At 47.4% G+C, this 20,894-nt stretch overlaps 1 protein-coding gene across 1 annotated transcript in view; it reads right to left on the reverse strand.

Moving 5' to 3' along the window:
• Window positions 1-20,894, reverse strand: part of NXN (nucleoredoxin) — a 138,254-nt gene that overhangs the window by 18,023 nt on the left and 99,337 nt on the right. Inside the window, exons 2-5 of the mRNA XM_044745453.2 lie at window positions 5,886-6,003; window positions 4,138-4,271; window positions 3,576-3,676; window positions 1,654-1,760 (exon numbers count right to left, since the gene is read on the reverse strand). Of these exons, the coding sequence (XP_044601388.2) occupies window positions 1,654-1,760; window positions 3,576-3,676; window positions 4,138-4,271; window positions 5,886-6,003 (460 nt within the window). The remainder of the gene's footprint in view (window positions 1-1,653; window positions 1,761-3,575; window positions 3,677-4,137; window positions 4,272-5,885; window positions 6,004-20,894) is intronic.

Consider the following 20,894-nt stretch of genomic DNA (forward strand, 5'->3'; position numbering starts at 1 on the left):
GTGGTCTGCAATGAAATTCAAAGTATACAAAAGATGAAAGAAAAAAACAAAACTATCCCACCTGCTCCAGAGAAGCTCAACCTTTGCTGGTGCTGGAGGATAATTTCCTAAGCAGGAAGTCCTACAGGCGGGATTGCTAAATTAAAGGTTTTGTAGATTTTTAAGGCCTCTGATGTAGATTGCCAATTGCTCTCCTGAAAGGTTGTCTTGATTTACATTCCTACCAGCAGTCTGCTCTCTTCCCTACACTGGGGATTGCCGTTTTTTTATTGGGGTGGGGAGGAGGAGTTCATTTTTAGTAATAGGAGGCATGAGCCTCCAACGTTCTCAAAGGACCCCTAGATCTAGACTGTTAATACCCAAAGTGTGGTCCCTGGACCAGCGGCACCAGCATCGCCTGGGGGCCCGCTGGAAACGCAGGCTTCTCAGCCCCCCCCAGGCCCACGGAAGCCCAACCTGCACTCTCACAAGATCCCCAGGCGATTCTTACGCACATTTGAAACGGAGAAGCACCAATTACAAATTAAATATTAATTTTTTGAAACTTTGGCTCTAAACAAAGCCATATGCTTACTCTAAATGGTGAAGAAAAAAGGGTGAAGAACCTGATGAGTTCCCCTGGAAGCTGTGGAATTTGTGGGTAAATCTTCTCTGTGTGTGTGAGGAAGAATGGCCCTGAGCTAACATCTGTGCCCATCTTCCTCTATATGTGGGACGCCACCGCAACGTGGCTTGACGAGCAGTGCCATGTCTGCACCCAGGATCCAACCTGGGAACCCCAGGGCCACCACAGTGGAGTGTGCAAACTTAACCACTGCGCCACTGGGCTGGCCCCTGTGGTTAAATCTTGGATTTGTCTTTTTTCACTCTCTGTAACACAGGAGCACTGAGAACTCAAATATTAGCTGTACCTGTTTAGGGCTGACCAGGCTCTGGTACGACTGACACAAGGGGAATGAGTTTAACTCTTAACAGACCAATTAAGTGCTTCACCAAGAGAACACCTGGCTGGGGAAAGGCTGGGAAGGAGGTATTCAAATAATAAAGAATAAAAGCACAGTTTGCGTCACTAATAATCATTATTTCTGAAAAACACCATGATTAGTACTCCAAGTCTTAGTTTTCCACCCTCTCAGGAAATCTGTTTTCTCACCTAAAAAGTAACACGCACTCAGCCCTCACTATATGCGTCAGGAACCATATGAAGCGCTTTATATACATTATCCTTTAATGCCCCTACAATCCCTTGTGGCAGAGATTTCTCATGCCCGATTTGCAGATGAGGAAACCGCGGCTCAGAGTCCTATGGAACCAAAGATCACTCTCAGGTCTGTCTGACAGTAGACCCCTTGGGATAAGGTTTTGGCCAAGTCGTTTGGGAGCATGTGCTCCACGGCCCAACTGCATCCGAACTCACTAGGCCAGGTGGTGAGAACTAGCTGTCTCACCTGGACATGTACTTTTTCAAAAACCTGGCTTTAATGAGGTGTAATTTACATAGCATAAAATTCACTGCATGTAATTTTTAAGATGGTGAAGAAGGTGAACATTCATGGAAATAAGGGTGCTCTTTTCCCTCTAAAAGCAAAGCCAAAGAGGTGGTAAGCCCAGACAGCAGGTTTCCAGGGACCCCACGGAGTGGGGGATGCCTACCTTGGATTCCATACAGCCGGTTGAGGCGCGACCGCCGGGCCTCGTCGGTGTAGGGGACAGCGAGCCAGGGCATCTCACTGAAGTACTGCTTGAATGAGTCCTCTGACCTGCGGAGACACACGCGGAAACATGGCTCTGTTACATCCGAACGCACCAGCACTGGGTCCTCCCCACCTTCTACCCACTTATGCCCAGGGCTCTGCGGATGCAGGGGCCACTAACCAACATGCTCCTCAGGCACCAGGCAGATGACACAGGAGGGCTATGCCGCCCATCCTGGCGTACGCCAAGAAGCACAGGCCTCCACACAGCAGGCGGATGCCAAAGCACAACGCCAGGCCATTTCAACAGCCTCCTGCGTGCGTCCCACCAGTTCAACTTATGCTCAACTTTTCATTCTTCAACATGACAGGCCTTTCCCTTTTTTTTTAAGATTTTTTTTATTGTGGTCATAATAGTTTATAACATTGTGAAATTTCAGTTGTACATTACTATTTGTTAGACACCATGTAAAGGTGCCCCTTCACCCTGTGTACCCACCCCCAACCCCCATCCCCATTCCCCTGGTAACCACTAAACTGTCTGTTTGTCCATAAATTTGTTTACGTCCACAAATGAGTGAAATCATACAGTATTTGTCTTTCGCTGTCTGGCTTATTTCGCTTAACATAATACTCTCCAGGTCCATCCATGTTGTTGCAAATGGGACGATTTTGTCTTTTTTTATAGCTGAGGAGTATTCCATTCGGACAGGTCTTACTTTTATAAGGAGCCTAGAGTGCACAGACACTGCATTCCCCATGATGCTTCTAATTTGTGCACATAACAGTGATGTGTACAGGACCACACTTTTAGCAAAGCATTAACCTATGATTCCATGTCTAAGAAACTCCAGGAATGACAAACCTAATCCAATGATAGAAAGCAGATTGGGGGGCCCCTGGGGCTGGGGTTTGGGGGTGAAGACGGACCAAGAAGAGGCATGAGGGAGTCTTTTGAGTGACGGAAATGTTCTATATCTTAACTTACACGGGTACATACATTGGTCAAAACTCATTGAACTGCATAACTAAAATGTACACATTTTACTGTAAATAAATTATACTCCAATAAAGTTGCTGTTTTTTAAAGCTTTAAAAAAGCAATCACTCCACGTGGCACGCCTTCAAGCTTGCCGCCACTCACATGCAGAGATGGGAGCTGGGGACCAGCAGGGTGGGACCATGGCCCAAGAAAACGAGCATGGCAAAGTGCAGACGTTAAGGATGCAGAGTGTACAAAACGCCCTCAGTGTGTTGGCATCTCAGAGACCCTTCTATGAACAAGAACTTAAGAGGCAGAAGTGCCTGGTGGCTCGGTTTGAATTGGGGCTGGAATTTTGTGATGGAGGAAGGTAAGTGATGAGTAAAGCCAGTGAGAGGGCAAGAAGCAGAAGAAATTGAGGCTAAAAGGACCTGATGGACTCCAGGAAGAATGTCTGCCCTTCTTGTTTTTATGATAGCCTCCAGACAAAGTATGTGGTCAGAGCTAAGAAAAATGACTGCATAGCCATCCAAGAGAGGTGTCACATTCCATCAGTCTCTGACTCTTTTCTTTCCATCCTTCCCCCTCTGAATCCTTTCATCACAATCTAAAAAGATGAACAAACCAGACAAATGTATCCTAATCTCAAATGATCCAGGCCAGAATTGGGACATAACCCAGGTATTTACAGCAAGAACAGGTTTTCCTAGGCTCCACTGCAGACAATTACATGAGTAAATATGAAATGTATCCGTCCCTCTGCCAATATTCCCAGACATGTCTTCCCCAATCCCTACCTCCAAGCTCTAAAGAAGTGAGAAGTGTAAGGCAAAAGGAACACATGTTAACCGCCTGCAGAAAAGGGCAGCTACACCGCCACCCTCCCCAGCACACGTTACCTGTCTGCACTAACAAAGATGATCTCAAATTTCTGGCCTGCCTCCTTGATCTTCCGGTAGGATTCCACCAGGACCCGCGTGAGGCTTCGGCAGGGTGGACACTGAAAGACAAGAGTGGGATCCTGCAGGGTGACGTTGTCCCTTCTCTTTCCAATTTCCCAGCCACTTGTCATCAGAGGCCAGGTTAGCAAGACCCAAGTAGGATTGGTACAGCAAAACCCAGTTTATAAAAGAGGCAGAAACAAAAATGCCTCTTCTAATAGTGAGCACCCAGCACGGCTCCTCCACACCCACACTGTGTGCCAGCAGGCAGCAGCAGAAACGAACCCCCTCAGGGTCCATTAGAAGTCTCACCAGAAGAGGTTAGGAGGACTATCCTTTTAGACCAGTCAAAGAGATCATTTTCTTGCTGCTATTATCATTCATAACAACAAGCACTCATGGCTTGCCAACAATGCAGCAGGCACAGGAGAAAGCAAGAACCGCCAGAAGCCAACCACAACTGGTCTTGGTGGAACATCACTGCTCCTTCTGTCTGGACTGAAGAGGGACAAACACTCACCCAGTGTGCGGAGAAATAGACTCCCACGTGAGACCCCTCCAGGCTGCTGCTCTCCAGGGACTGCCCGTTATTTCTAAGCAAGGGCCCTGCAATGACTTCCCTGAAGGGTTTAGGTCCCCAAGGGAATTCCAAACCTGAAACAGGCAACAGAGGGAGAGAATTGTTAAGACTCTTCATTGTGATCTCTGACCCAAGACCCTCAGGGATGCACGGCATGACAACCTCATCATCAAATAGCATTTGTTAACACATCCGTAGGATCTGCAGCTAAAACCCAGGAATAAAAGCAGGACTCATCCATGGCAGAGCCTGCCTACCCTCCAGGCAATGGGTCCCGAACCTGGATGATCACAGGACCCAGCCCCTGGGGCCTTTTGAAAACTACAGAAGCCCAGGTCCCACGCTGAGTCCTGGGATCTGAGAGCAAGGCTGAAGATGTACGTCCAAAACAAAGCAAAACAGACTCTCCAGGCAACTCTGACGATGGGCCAAGGTAGGGAATCATTGCTCAGGTGTTAACCATGAGTTTCTTCAATTCCAACCCTGGAGTCTCAGAGGCTGTCAATTCTGACTGCATCGTAGAGTCAGCTGGGGATTTTAAAATATGATGCTCCTGGGCCCCGCCCCCAGAGATCTTGCTTCAGATGGTCTGGTTTGGGGCCCAGGGAACCAAGTGAGATGAGAATTTAAGTCTAGTGAAAGGAAAGAGTAAAATCTACTCAACCCAGATGGTCTACATTCTGATGACACTTAAGCTCCAGGCAGGAAGAGCAAATAATATGCTCCCAGCTCAACAAAGCAGTGTTTTCTCCCAGGGTGGTCCACGGACCACTGCCTCAAAACCACCCGGGGTGAGCAGGGGATGGGAGAAGCACAGGCTGGTTAAGAGTGCAGATGGCCAAGCCCACCCTGAAACAACTGAATCCAAAAATCCCTGGGGGTGGGACTGGGGAATCTGCCTTTTTAACAAGCTTCAGAGTAGGGGGCATATATGTGTGTGTGTTTAGATTTGAGAAGGTAAAAACTTAGTTCTGCCATGCTCTGGTTTTTACAGAGGGCAATTCTTTGAAGCATGTGAAATTTTTACTGGGAAAATTTGTGACCAGGGTTGACTTCTCTAATTTGATCAACAAGTGAGGGAGGGAAGACCTCATGACCCTATTATGACTCCAGGGCAAGGGGGAAAGGAACAGACCATGGACAGCCACTGAGCAGGGTTATCAGAGCAGAGATGCCTACTCATTGCGTGGCCACCACCCGGCTGGTCAGCAAGACCAAGGCCAGCAGGACGGGGGCAGCACCAAGAAATGAGGGGCAGTCACCGCTGAGGATGGGAGAGCAACCCAGAGACTGTGACTTTGCTACAGAATTATTATAAAGAAAAGAAAAACAAAAACCACTTAGCCTGCCTCTAATTGTCAAGGTGACAGCTGCTGTCGAAAAGGCACTAGAAGTCAGTATCCTGGATCTAGCTCCTTCTCAAAGGCCTCCTCAGCTCTCAAAGCTGAACTTCCTTTTTCAGATTCCATCTCCTCTGGCCCATGAATTAAAGCTCCCAGAAAGGACATTCTAATCCCTTTAAAAATCTGAGCCATGACCTGGAGAATACTATGATTTCATCAAGACAGTATCCTCTAGCCAAATAAACCCACGTACATGTAGTTCATTTGGACGCTCTCTACCAATGGGGAGGAGGTCGGGGCAGGGGGACGGAACAGGACTATGGGATGGACATGCCAAGGGCTCACCTTCTGGGTCATCACGGATCACCAGCAGCCCATTCCTGCACACGACCTTCCCGGTGGTGGCGTCTAGGAATATTAGTGATGGAATGTTGGAAATTCGATATTTGTTCCAAAGTTTAAGCTGTAAGAAGAAACATAAAAGAAGATGGTTAAGTCCAAACCGGATTAATTGCAGAGTTCTTTTGAGCCCCTTAGGCCCGAGGGGTAGATGAACTAGAAAACACAGAAGTACAGATAAATGAACAACTGATGCAAAGCAGGGTTGACTAGGCAAAAGAGACAAGTGAAGCTACAACCCCACCTGCCCCTGCAGTCCATGACAGTGCAGGGGACCCCGAGTCTGAGTCACCCCCAGACTCAAGCCTGGGCAGGGGCTGACAGAGGACCACACCTATTCTAGGAGAGCTCTTCTCTCTCACCTCTCCCACAGGCACTTTCTCTAAAAGGCATGGAGATGGATTAGGCATCTTTCAAACATCATCAGACCTCCACCAGGTGCTTAAGGCAGGAAGGGGAGCTTATGATGGGTGCCTCCCCATCCTAGCAGCAGGCAGGTGCTCCCCTGCTCCCCTGCTCTGCCGTGTCCCCCGAGCCCCAAGGGAGAAGGGACAGCATAGCCAACAGAAGACCAAGTAGTTAAAATCTGCCCCTCTCACCGTGTCCCAGGTTCCTGCACTGGGAGCATCGGCAGTTGTTCTAAGTGTGTGCCATTCAGCCCACAAACGCTAGGGAAGCGATATCCTGAGCCAGCTCCAACCCTCATCTCTCTCTCGGTGCCACTCCAAATAATCCACAGCCTATTGGCAGGCTCTTGAGGTTACTGTGCCAACTGTCAGAGGGCCAGGGTCTAAGAGGGATGAGGCTGAGAAAACATCAATGCAACAGCCGAGAGCTAGGAGCCGAGTATGCGCAGGCTCCTTGGTTTGCTCTAGACATCGGGGTGAACACCGTTCAGGGTGGGCCACGGGGTGCTCAGGAACTCAACTGCCATGCCCAGAAATGACATAATTAAATGAAATGCCGAATTACCAAAGCACCTCCAGAAAGAAAGCAACAAGGGAAAACTGAAGAATGGCCAATAATGATTCGGCTGCTGGCCTTCCTTCCGGGGGCCTGGGGCCCAGACGAGAGGGCTGGCCGTGTGGGCACTGGCAGAACAGAGCCCGGGTGTGTCTAAGGGAAACAGGCACCAGAAGTCCAGCTGCACACAGCAGAGGGAAAGGCATGTGTGGCTGTGATAGTTATTGTTTTTAATTCACTTCCAAGCAGCGAGGGAGTCAGGCAGTGTTATCTGCCAAGAAATGTTAGGCTTCCCCTGTCTATGGAGACCTGGGTCTTGGCAGGAAGGGTTGTGGGACCCCACCTCAAACTGGGTGGGCCCCACCTTAGCGCTCATGGGCTCCCCAAACCAGCCCAGGCCCTGAGAGCAAGAGTGACTCTGCACACATGGTTTTCAATGACCAGGATTGCATCATTCCAGAGACATCTGACACAAGATTCAGATCAAATATTCTTAGGAGAAGATCAACAGCAGAACGAGAGCGTCTTGCCCCTGAGATCAGCCTCACAAGTTTGCTGTGCAAGGATCCAGCCAGGTGAATAAAAAAAAATGGCGGGGGCAAAGGAAGATTAAGGGATTTTTCTGGTTTAAAAATTATTGGGGAAAAGATGGTAATTATTGGGAAAAAATGGGAAACATAGCAAACCACAAAAACTGAGATAAAAATCATCCATGACTCACCACTTATGAAAGCTTAGACAATTTTATATTTCCACCAGTGGCAAAAGAGAGGGCCCATTTCCTAGTCCTCTCACTAACAGTATCACTAACATTAGTTTTTCCGATTAGATAGGAGAAAATGATGCCTCATTTTGGTTGCTGATCTTTTACTTACTGATGTTTAGGCGCTATATACATACGTATATCTCAATGTCGTAAACACACCGTTTTTTCCCAGGATTTTTTTTTTAAAGATTTTATGTTTCCGTTTTCTCCCCAAAGCCCCTGGTACATAGCTGTGTATTTTGAGTTGTGGGCCCTTCTAGTTGTGGCATGTGGGATGCCACCTCAGCATGGCTTCCTGAGCGGTGCCATGTCCGCACCCAGAATTTGAACCGGTGAAACCCTGGGCTGCCAAAGGGAAGTGCGTGAACTTAACCACTCGGCAACGGGGCCGGCCCCCCTCCCCCTGGATGTTTTACAACTGGTAAGTGCTAAAATTCATTCAACAGACACTAACTGAGCACCTACTATGGGCCAGCTCTGCTTTGAGCACAAGGGATACAAGATAGAACAAGGCAGATGAAGTTGCTGCCTTCACAGCTTCTATTCTAGGGGGAGAGACAGACAATAAATAAAAATATAAATAGAAAAATAATTTCAGACACTTGTGAGTAATCAAAGAAAACAGAGCAAGGTAGGAGCAGAGGCATGCTGGGGGAGTGGCACATATTTGGATGGTGATCGGGGAAGCATCTTTGAAGAAGTGGCATTTGAGCACAGACCCCCATAATGAGATGAAGCAAGTCATGTGTGCATCGAGGAGGCCACCTGAGGCCCAGGGAACCTGTGTAGAGGCCAGGAGGCTGACTAGGGAAGGCTGGAGTAGATGCAGCCAAACAGAGTCAGGGAGAGGGGCCGCAAAAAGGTGAGACGGGCGCTCAGAGACCAGATCTTTAAGGACCTATGGACTGGTAGAAAGAATGGAATTTTATTCTAAGTGTAATAGGAAGCAACTGAGGGTCAGCAGGGGAGTGGTACAATCTGATTTACATTTTAAAATGTCACTCCAGCTGCTGTGAAGGAACAGACTGCTGAGGAAGACAGGTGAAGGCAGAAGACCCATGGGGGAGGCCACTGCCAACAGTCCAGGCAGGAGCTGAGAGCAATGGAGAAGACTTGGGTTGTAGCAGCAGGGTGAGGCCGTGATGTATTTTGAAGACAGTCAACAGGAGAGGTTGATAAATTGAATGCAAGAAACGGGTGAGGGAAAGAAAAAGATCAAGGATGTACTGTGGTTTGGGGGCTTGAACAAAAGCGTGTTAAGGTGTCCCATTAAGCAAGAGGAGGAGCAAGTTTGAGAGAAAAATCAAGATTGGACAGGTCAAGTTTGAAGTGCCTGTGAGACGTGCAAGTGAAGACTTTGAGCAGGCATCTGCACTGACAAATCTAGACTCTGGGGGCGGGCCATGATATATCACCAGGGATCATCAGTGCCTACATGCTGTTAGGGGTCATGGGCCTGGATGAGGTCATCCAAGCAGAAGACACGGCCACAGGGGAAAAGAGCCAGGGCCCACCCACAGAAGACTGAGCAGGAGTGATGAGCGATGTGGGAGGAAAACAAGGAGACTTTGGTGTCCCAATAGGCAGGTGAAGAAAGTGTTGGCGAGGAGAGAGTAGGCCACTGCGTCAAATGCTGCTGAGTTGTTGAGTAAGATGAGGACGGAGAACTGACCAGTCGATAGGCAACTAAGGTCTCATGAGACCTTGACGGGATCAGGGAGGAGTCGGTGAAGTGGTGAAGCTGACAGACAGGCCGAAGTGAAGAGGGAAGAAGTGGGGCACAGCTCTGTCTAGCGCGCACACCTAAAGCGGGCGTGGGACCCATACAAATGTGAGTCCTCTTGCCAACATATCAAACACCTAGAGGAGAATAATAAAAAGAAAGGTTATAAAAAGAGAAAGAGAAAATGGCACACAAGGGGCTGAGGGAGTGGCTACAGACAGTTCTCTTTACGAGTTTTGCTATAAAGAGAGCAGAGAAATGGGATTGTAGCTGGAAAAGCACATGATGAGGTCAGAGGGAGGATATCTTAAAGATGGGAGATACTGTCACATATGCTGTTGGGGATAATCCAGAAAGGAGAGAAAAAAATTGACGAGAAGGAAAAATGCAAGAACAAAGTCCTTGAATAGGCAAAAGGGTGGAATCTAGGTCACAAATGGAAAGGTGGAGCTGTAAAAACAGCTAATTTTTAAATATATACTCTTACTTCAAAGTAGTGTTTTAGTCTGAATAGAAAACCAGGGGCCGGCTCCGTGGCCGAGTGGTTAAGCTCGCGCACTCTGCTGCAGCAGCCCAGGGTTCAGATCCTGGGCACGGACATGGCACCGCTCGTCAGGCCACGTTGAGGTCTACAACTAGAAGGACGTGCAACTAAGATATACAACTGTGTACGGGGGGGGGGGGTGTCGGGGAGATAAAGCAGGAAAGAAAATAAAAAGATTGGCAACAGTTGTTAGCCCAGGTGCCAATCTTTAAAAAAAAAAAAAAGAAAACCATGCTACTTGCAAATAAAGATCATTTATCTTCTTTTTTCAAGAGTTATACTGTTTATTTCCTTTTCTTATGGCACTATATTGGCTGGAATTTCCAGAACAATATTAAGTAGCAAGCATCCTTATCTTCTTCCTGACTATAACAGATATATCCATATATTTTATTATCATATGTAATATTAGCCATTAATTTGAGACAGATATTCTTTAACAGTTAAACAAAATAGTTTTGAATATTACCCAGCCTTAAAAAAGAAGGAAATTCTGCAATATGCTACAACACGGATGAACCTTGAGGACATTAGGATAAGTAAAATAGGCCAGACACAAAAAGACAAATGCTATATGATTCCACCTATATGAAGTACTTAGATTAGTCAAAACCACAAAGACAGAAAGTATAACGGTGGTTGCCAGGGGCGGAGGGGAGGGGGGAATGAAGAGGTATTGTTTAATGGGTACAATCTCAGTTTTACAAGATAAAAAGAATCATGGGGGTGGTGATGGTTGCACAGCAATGTGAATGTATTTAATACCACTGAACTGCACACTTAAAAATGGTTAAGATGGTAAATATTATGTTATGTGTATTTTACCACAATTAAAAAAATAACAGCCTTCCATAACTTTTTGACCAAAAGTTTTATCAGGAATGGATGGTGACTTTATGGTTATTCTTTTCACCTGTTGTGGTATATTTCATTAGTAGCCACTCCAAGGTTAAACCATCCTTGCCTTCATAGAAGAAATCTTCCCTGGTCACATGTATTGTTAGGGGATCACTACAGTCATATCTTCCTGGGGCCTCGGGCTCCCACAAGCAAATGGTATCTTGTAACAAGACTCTCTTTGTGGGTAGCTAGACAGTTTCCCTAAAGTAAACTGCAGCCTGTGAGCCTTAAAAATAAAGATGGCAGACACAATGTGATTCTAATAGAGCGGTTTGACTGTAGGCACTCAGACTTCAAATGTAAGCATGTGATTGGCTCTTGGCTAGGTATTTTTAAAGGAAAGGTGGGTTTTGGAACCTGGAAGAACTAGCCCCTAAATGCTTGGCCACCCCAGTGTGGGTCAGGAACATTCCCCCAGGAGACGTCATCAAAGGAGGCCCTGGGAGGCCTGCTTACGATGGCCTGAGGGTATTAATGTAGTACCTTTTATGACTCTAATACTATAGGTGCTGTCCTTGCCCTGCCTTGACAGATAAAGAGGAACTCAGTTTGTTCTGGGTCCCTTGTATAGGCAGAAGGATTATAACACCCTCCCCCTGCCTCACCCCAAATCAGATACTTCTTTTCTATCAGCATCGTCCTTGGGGAGGTAAGAAACTGTAACCCTGATGACCCCTGTCATCCCTCCCTCCCTAGGGACCCTTCCTTTTCTTTCCCACTGGGTCTCAAGGAAGACAGGTCTTGGCTTGTGTTTCATCCATTGCTGTTGGATCTTTTGTTTCCAAGGGAAAAAATTATGCTTCTAGACTCACATCTGACACTGAAAAGTTGATCCTTTTGTAGACTACACATCATGGTCTAATTTTACATGATAGTGATTTATTTAGGAACTTAGGTCATCCATCAGTGATTTGCAGATTTGCCCGGGACTGGCTGCCGCAGGTTGCCGCACCACGGTTGCTCTGCTCTGTGCAGAGTGCAGAAGGCACAGGAAGGATCATTCCAACCATGCCAATTTTGATACCTGAACCAGAAAGTGCACCTTATGTTAGAGAAGTCATGTAGGTCCGCTTTGATGCTTTTCTCATGCTGACAGGAAATGAGAAATGCTTGAGCTTAAAGAAATGACCACCGAGATTCACCTCTGTGCCTTTTCAACATCTCACTACAGGGTTTCAAAAAGGCCTCTTAAAACAGTGGTTTCATAACCATTTTTGGGTCACAGACACTTTTGAGGATATAAGCTATAGATCCTTTCTCCAGAGAAAAATGCACATACACAAAAACGTCTGTGTGCCATTTCGGAGTTCATGAATTCCTTGAAGGCTGTTAATGAATTTGTCTGATCCCAAGAGGTCTATGCATCCCAGATAAAGACCCCTTGTCTCAGTGCATTTTAGTGCATGGCTTGACTCTGATTGAACTGAAAGAGCTATGATATTGCCCCATCTTTATTCTTGTCACGAAAATTCACCCTAATAAAAATCAGCATTTGCCTAAACTCTAAATTGATGGAATAGCAAAAAGTGGGAGATTAAAATCTCACTGTTCTGTCGCTGCTGTGTTCTTAAACTCCTTCAGAGCTGATGACTGCCCGTGGTCTTTCGTTCATCCCTTTGCCCTCAGGATGGTGAAGACCAGAACCACCCAAGACTGAGCAAGAACTGCGCTTATTTTTAAGGCTCCCCAAGAAATGAGTTCACATTCTTCCTCAGTACGATATTAGAGCATTTAATCAGAGTCAGGAGCATAAGTGCTTCTTCATTAAAGTTCCTTCTTGGGAGGAAACATGCTAAGGTAGAAAGAAAACGGGCTTCAGGGACCTGGCCCTGACACCTCATTAGATGTCAGTAAGTGACATGGTACCAGACCTTGGGCAGGTCCCGCCTCCTTGCCTAGCACAGTAATACCCACATCACAGGATGAATATCGAACTTAAATGAAGTGATGTGTGGGGAGCCGCTTTGAAAACTAAAGCACTACCCACATGGGACACATCACTAATATCTGAATCCAATTTATGCTTATTTCTCCCTTGTCTTGTCAGCATCCTCTTCAAAAAACATTTTCCTGTCAACTCTATTTTAAAGTTAATCAATCAACTGGATAGTTAGTAGGCTATAAAACTCCTCAGAAAACAGGGATTCTGTAGCAAATGGTATTTTTGCCATAAGTACCTTCTGCAAAACAAAAATACATTTTTTTGGCCAGTTTTATGTGGTCAGCTTGCCCTTTTTTTTTTTTTTTGACCCCCTACCTCTTTTTTTCTCCCTCCCACTTCCCATTTTGGATTTCCAGATTTTAAAAGGGCATCTGGAAAATTTTTTTTAACTGACTCTAGATTTTGCTTCTCTCTCTACTTAACTCTGACACCACTTCTGCTTCAGACAAGAATTCCTACTTCATTTCCTCACCTCCTGGCTTGGCTGACTGAAGTGTGAAATACAGTATAGTCGGGCACAAAGAGCGGAGGGGGGAGAAGGAGCTGAGCCTGGCAGTTCCCATCCCAGCAGCCTCTGAACCAGGAGACGGGATGGAGAGTGACAGCTCACATCCCACTGGTCACGGGGAGAGGAAAGGCTGGTGGCAACTTGAACAAGGACTTTAAAAGGGTCACACTGACCAACACTGCTGCAGGAGGGAAAGACCGGAGGACTTTCACATCCACTGCTTGCTCTCTCTCCAGTGACTATCCTGCGGGCACAAAGGCCACCTGAAGTTCATTTCCATGATGCGTTCAACTTGCTGAACCACCTCCTTTCGTAGCTACCCAGGGGACTTCGACAGAACAGGTCACAGCAAGACCCCAAAGCCTAGACATCGAAGTGTTTATCATTAGCTCGCCAAATTCAGAAGCAAGGCAACAAAGACGAAATCGAAAAAAAGAAAGAGGAGAAAATATTAGCTCAACGTGGCAAAAATCAAAAAGGATGACAAAATGGGCTATCCAGTTACTTCCAAGTTCCCGTTGCGCGGCCTGGCGGCTGGTTCTGGTTAGCGAGTCCAAGGCCGCGGTTGGAGCTATCATCCCAGGAACGCCAGCCAGAGACGCTTTCACAGTGACCCAGGAAACGATGAGGCAAGTATCAAAAGGGACAGGACCGGGAACTGGTAAACTGTAAAAACCCAAACTGTACAGCCAAGGTAATCTGAGACACTGGGGGATTAGTCAGCACCCACAGATGCCACCGGGAAACGCAACCTGGCGATTTCCGAGAAAGCCCCAGCTCCTGAGGGTGACGCGGAATCCGCTTCTCGCTCTGAGGACTGGGTCTTGTGCTTGACTGGGGGCTAAGTTTTTATTTCTCAACAGCTGCTGCAAATCTGTGGGATCAAGCCAAAGCTAACACAGATGCAGGATTAATCAGCCAGCTCCTTGGCAAGGTCAGCCGGAGCCTTCTCAGGCAAATGCTGACCACAGTCAACATCATCCCTTCTGTCCTTAACAGTGTCCCCACCCTCCCCAACCAAACATCACCAAAGCCCATTCCATGTGTGGTCTGAGGGGGAAACTCCCCCGCGTCCTCCTCTCCAATGTCAAGGCGGTACAGACCCTGGAGGTGACCCAGCACAGGCTCTGAAGCCAGACTGCCCGGGTCTCACTCTGCTCCAGCCACTTGCTAGGTGGCGACCTCAGGGAAGCTACCTAACTTCTCTCTTGGTTTTCTCATCTGTGTAATGGGGAGAATAGCACCTACACCTCATTGGACTGTTGTGGAGATTCGACCTGTTACAGAAAGTGCTTAGAATAGGGCCTGGCACAGATTAGGCCCTACATAAGCATCAGCTGCTACTATTAATATCAATGATTATTGCTGTTGCTACTGTTATCCCACAACCATTCTAAACGCTCCAGCAGGACCTTGTCCTTGGATCCCCAGAGTTAAGACCAAATCTTGCTTTGGAGGCATGATTCCCAGTGTGTAATTTGGCCTGTGACTGAAATCTTCAGAGCCTGGTATAGCCGTTGGCCAAGCGCAGTGCTTGGCACATGTTATGTCTTCAGCAAGTGATGGGTAAACAAATGAAGGAACGAACGAACGGAGGCAAGGGAAAGAGGAAACTGTCGACGGGGCAGCCAGACTGGGTGCCTAGCCATGCAACCAAGTTCAGCTACTTAGAGGGCTTCCTTACGACCAAGACTCTTCCTTGTGCCTTGAGACACTCGGGAATGCCCAGAAGACTCTTTAAATTGCAGAATAAATAAGCCAAGACAAGTGCTAGTGGAATTAGAGCTCTTCTCCCTTATCTAACAGTGCCTCTGATCCCTATACTCCCCTCACCTTCTCATCTCTCCTTTGCCTGGAGCCAACACAGAGAAGGGACCAGCATGAGAGACCAAGGGAAAGGTGCGGGTGGGCTGGGCCAGGCTGCTGGTAACCAGCAGCAGCTCATGAGACATCCAAGCCCTCCTAGTGGAACTGCAGCTACGAAGCCGGACTGAAAACCAGCTTCCCCTTCACTATAACTGGTTCAGAAAGAGGTCACCGGAGCGTGAGGTTTAGAAAACGAGGTGTCCACTCTGCTTCATGCAGACAAAGGCACCTGGCATTAAATACACCACACGCCCTCCTTCGGGGTCCATCTCTGCCACTCTGGGCTGTATTAAAAAGAAAAAGAAAAAGAAAAGACTGGGTAGAAGAGACATGAAAAATTTACTCTGCTTTTCGCTAACGCTCAGAACAGTAAGTTTTCTAACCAATTTATGGCTAACCTAGCCAGGCTGCGCAATCCGGGCTATGAGTAAGTATGATTTACTTACAACACTAACCAAAGTGCCTCAGGGGAAAGGAAGGGAGTGAGATACCCGCCTGCCTTCAGGAATCTTACAGTCCAGAAGTGGAAAATGGTAAATTTTATGTACTATATATTTTATCACAACTTAAAAAAAAGTGGGGCTATGAGTATACTATGCACACGCATAGCATGAGGCAGACCGTGGTGACAGCCAGGAGAACGAGTAAGAAGGAAGACTGGCTCCTTGCTCCTTCACTGAATATGCCAGGAATGGCTCTGTGTGTTACATCCAATATGCTCACCATTTCAAACATCCTCCGTGTAACCACTCTCATTCCACTTGGGGCGGCCACAAGAACCAACAGCTCATGGACGCGTTTGGTCCTTGTTGGTCAGTCAAATCTTTACTCAATACTTTTGCTCATCAGAGAGCAGCCTGGTGCAGGTAAAAGGGTTAAGAACATGGTTCTGCAGCCAGACTGCCTGGCTCAAATCCCAGCTCTACTACACACCTGCTGGGTGGCCTTGGGCAAGTTACTTCACCCCTCAGAGCCTCAATTTGCTCGTGAGTAAAATGAGGATAATAACAACACCTGCTTCACATTGTTGCTGCTGGAAATAACTGGATTAATATACGTATAACAGTGAGAAGCACTGCCTGCTGCGTAATAAGCGGTCAGTAAATGTTAGAAATGATGCTGGTGCCTGAAGAGAACACTGCCATTTCTCCTTGACCGTAAGTGGAAAAACGTGATGACCCCTCTAACCCCCGTTTAGCACCCACGTCAGCTGCAGGTTCCCGTTCTGGTGGAGGCGGATGGGGGAAATGACTTCTTGGGCCTTGTCTCAATTTGGGACACCTGCAGACAGAAGAGCCAGGCCAGGAGACAACCCTACACAGTAAATGCAAGCTCCTCGCAGCCTGGTGGTGGGGGGACTTAAGTTCTAAAGAGCCTCACTTCGCTTTGTAAGATCTCCTTTTACCACAGAAATCAATTTGCTGCTAGTACGAGAGCTGGAGGATCTGACATGCTATTTCTTCCTCTATCTCTTTATACAAGAGACGTCCATCCTCATCAGTGGACACCTTCCACCACAGACCTCACCAGCTCACAGCAAGCTCTGCCACCATCTTCACTGGTCACCCCAACGTGCTGTCAAACGCACTGCCGATTCCCAGGGTAAGGGCCGCACACCATGCTTCTATTAGATCTTGAACACGAACAACCACTGCCCCTTAATCTTTTCTCCCAGGGGACGGCCGGGTTCCAGCAGCCCCAAATCCTCTCGCCACATCAAGGTGGGAAGCAGAGCGTAGTGCTAAGAACGTAGGCCTCGGGGCAGATGTTCTGGGTTTGAATCCTGACTCTGCCACCTCAGGCAAATTCCTTGCCTCTCTCTGTTCAACTGCAAAATAGTCCCATAGCACCTACCTTCTAGGGTTCCCGTGAGCATAAATAATAAGATGAAGTGCTCAGAACCGTCCCTGGCACACAGTAAGCACCCACATGAGAACGTGTCTTTTGTGTGCCCTTCCAGATTTTTTATCAGAAAGCCAGCTTAGAGCAATGGGCCTGCCCAGGGTCCTCAAACAGCAAGAGCACTCCATGAGCAGCATTTGGCTGTGGGGATCAGGACACCACAGCGCCACCAGTCCCTGCCAGGGCTGGATCCAGAACAACCCACACAAATAAATGCAGAGTGCTTTACAAGAGGCCTTCTGCCAGGTTAGCAGACAGACCCCGAGAGAGCAGAGGACCCTGTAGTTCCCCAGCAACGGCGCCGGGCGGGGCCACAGCTCCACCTCCTCACGGAAACGAGGATACTTTCCAACCAGCATCAGCTCTGCGGATCTTCCTTTCTCAAAATGAGGGAGTGGCAGATCTCAACTAAGAAAGGGTCACTAATTCTAACCCAACCACCAGAGACACAAGGGGCAGATGGTGGCCACGCAGGTAGGCATGAGAAGTTAAAAAACAAAAAAGTGGTGTTCCACGTGGCTGGGAGGACTGGGTCTGGCCACCAGCTCTGCGGTTTTGTGATCGTGGTGACGAAGGCCACAGTGGATGAAGGGGGAGCACGGGGAAAGAGGCTGCATCCCATATGCGAGGAGCAGTCAAAGAAGCCAACAGAACTAAAAGTGCATTCTAAGACACCAGTGCCGCCGCCACCTCCTCCTCCTCCCCCTCCTCCTTCTTCTCCCCTTCTCCTCCCCCTCCTCCCCCTCCCCCTCCTCCTCCTCCCCCTCCTCCTTCTCCTCCCCCTCCCCCCTCCTCCTCCTCCTCCTCCTCCCCCTCCCCCTCCTCCTCCAAGCCTCCTTCCTTCTCAGGAGTCACCAACAACTCTGCTCCTAAATTTCCTTTCAGAAAGCTGCACCTTCAGACTGGCTTCAATCAACAACAACAAATTAATGAGATAAAAAATGACGTCCACAAATATAAAGTCAAAAACGTAAATGTTTTCCTCTCAGCCTTTCAAAAGTGCTGAAATGCAAAATATTTCTTAATCACTCTGGTTCCCTGCGGGTTCGGAGAGTCCCATTCCCGAACACTTGGAAGCGGGTATCATTCGTAACACCAATTAAAGAGGTTCATTGACTGTGCCATACAACTTCCTGCCCTAATGACTCAACAAGCCAGGAGATGAGCAGTTTGTTGGGAGTACAAAGCAACATATGGCTGCCAAGTTCTTTCTGGCCGACACCACAGATGGAGGGAAAGGCTGCTCCGCTTCCCAGTGCTGCAGCTCGCACAAACTCACAGAGGGGTTTCCTAAAGCCCCATCTGGTACAAAAACCTCGACTGGGCAGAGTGGTTTGGAACAGCAAGGGGGTGGCTAGTAATAACAGACTAGGGCCAAATGCTATAAAGAGAGAAGGACTAAAGAAGTGGCTGGAGTTTTCAGACAAGAGAGGGCAAGGAGCCAGAATCAGGCTGGGATCGGAGAGACCACGTCCCAGCTCCAAAGGCAGTCACTTCTCGGGGGTGATAGGGTTTCCACGGCTTGTGTCACTGTGGATCCCTCTGCTGACATTATTGGGAAAGAGTTCGAGTTTGCCCACATTCACTCTGGGCAGTGTATTTTGACTTGAACACGAGGATCCTTGATCTGCCGCCTCCTTTGAGGGATATGTCACCATACAAGTTCAACTAGAATGTTAAGTTCATACCAAGGAGAAATAAATTCTGAGCGTCTGCACACCAGATTTATAGGGCCCATAAGGTTAAAACAAAACAAAAAAGGAAGAAAGGAACCCTAGGAATAAGGACTATGTGGAAGGCACAGTGCCATTTCTTGTAGATCCCCCAAATCTGGCAGAACTCCTCCCACCCTCGCCCCTCCTTAGTTGGAAGGTGGTAGATGCCATCAATTTACCCCAACCGATCCACCCTATGTGGCTCAAAACAAGATGGAAGGCGACCAAATGAGGGAACTGGCCATAGCTGATGAAGGCACTTCGCAAAAAATATGCCAACGATGTTTTGTTTTGCTTTTTAAATTTTTTTTTAAAAAAATCCATACTAAGAAGCCTTCTTCACCTGAAAACAGACCTTCTCCCAGAAGATGGTGTTAGTGCAGGTTCCCAAGGAAGGGCAACAGGGTTCCCCCAGCCCGCTCAGTTCTGGGGGGGCTGACAGGCCATGATCTGGGAGCTCCAGACTCTGATTTCCTACTCACTTTCAAACTCAGCACTTGAACCTTATGTCCACCACAGATTTACTGGACACAATAGAACCCCGAGGACCAGGCACTACAGTGAAAAGACCCAGTGAGAAAGAGAGGTAGATTTCACAAACTATGGAAACAAGAGAGTTTTACGATGTGAAGTGAGCCACCCAGTCAACAGCAAGAGAGAATTCCACCCTTCTAGAATCCTACCGTACTAACCCTTACAACAGGGCTTAAATACAAAAGGCCATCTTGCATCTCCTTCATCAGACAAGTCCCTCCAGGGGGACTAGAGCTTATGCTCCTTCTGCCTCTTCAATGCCTTACATATGCTAGGTACTCAGTAAAAGACAATGATGATGTTCAGGCCAAGAAAGGGTATACTTACTAACCTCTCCCATTTGACTCTACAGATGCAGCACGAAAAACAAGCAAGATGGTATTTCATTTTCACACAGTCATCGTGGTTCCTAAACAGCTACTAAGTAAGTTGCTATCCAAAAAAGAAATCAGACAAATAGGCTCAAAACTTTCTGCAGCTTCCAGTAGATTAGGAATGCGATTGCGTAACACCTACTAACCCAAACGCTATAAATTACAAGTCAGCAGGGTGAGCTTTTCCATGTCCACTCTCCAAATGAAAATAGGAGCAGGAAGTGTGGCTTGAGAGAATTACCGAGATGTTTGTCATTTCAGCGCCCTCCGTACCTGTTCCACAGTGGAGCCATTAGCACTCAGCAGAGCGCTCCTTTCCATTTCCCACTTGATTGTTCTTTCATCACGGTGGGTGGGGGGCGTTTTTGTTGTTTTCTTTTTGCCCCGGCTGCATGGAGAGCTCTGTTTCTTGGCAGAACTTTCCAAGTGCCCAGTTAAATCCCTTGTTACCACTTTCCTGCTTCAGGAAGTCCCACTGAGCCCAAGCCAAACGACAAGGGGAGGAAAGGAAACATTTACAATGATGTGAGAAATTCCCAGTCTGGAGAAAAAAGATCAAAGAGGATAGTCATCAGGGACCATTCTGCACAGAGCCTGGCACATAAAGGTCCTCTATAAATTGGACTGGATTGGTCCATGATGGGAACATTACCTCACTGGGAACCCAGCAAGCCAGCCTCGCCCACAGCTGAGGAAACCCGCATCAACCACACGGCTATGGACCAGCCGTGTCGTGATTGAACGGAATCCCATCCTCTATAGAAGCTGTGATCGCCAGGCTCCCGGATGCCTTTCTACAGAAAGGGATTGTGGCTTGCATTGTTCCCCTCCGACAGCTCTTGAAATGAAAGGGTTCCACGGCACAATGAAATAAATAACAGCAGGGAGAGAGAAAGAGGGAGGTAAATTGTTTGGAAAGTAGAAGACGGGGTGGAAAAGATGAAATTCAAGACAGATGTGTGAGAACCGCCAGCATATGTCCTTGAATTTATGCATCCAAGTGATTCATGTAGAATAAGGAAAAAAGAGCTACATACCCAATATAGAAATAAATATGGGAGTAAATACAGAATAAAGTCTTACATTCCCCTGCCCTTATAAAGAAACATAACTCACATCTCTCTGCTAAATAAAGCTGTTGTTGAAAAACAGGCTAAGTGAAGGATCCAAGATGAAACTATTAATTAAGCAGAGGTTCCCTGTGGTCTCTGTCACTCT

This window comes from Equus asinus, chromosome 13 (genome assembly GCF_041296235.1).
Source record: "Equus asinus isolate D_3611 breed Donkey chromosome 13, EquAss-T2T_v2, whole genome shotgun sequence".
Lineage (NCBI taxonomy): Eukaryota > Metazoa > Chordata > Mammalia > Perissodactyla > Equidae > Equus > Equus asinus.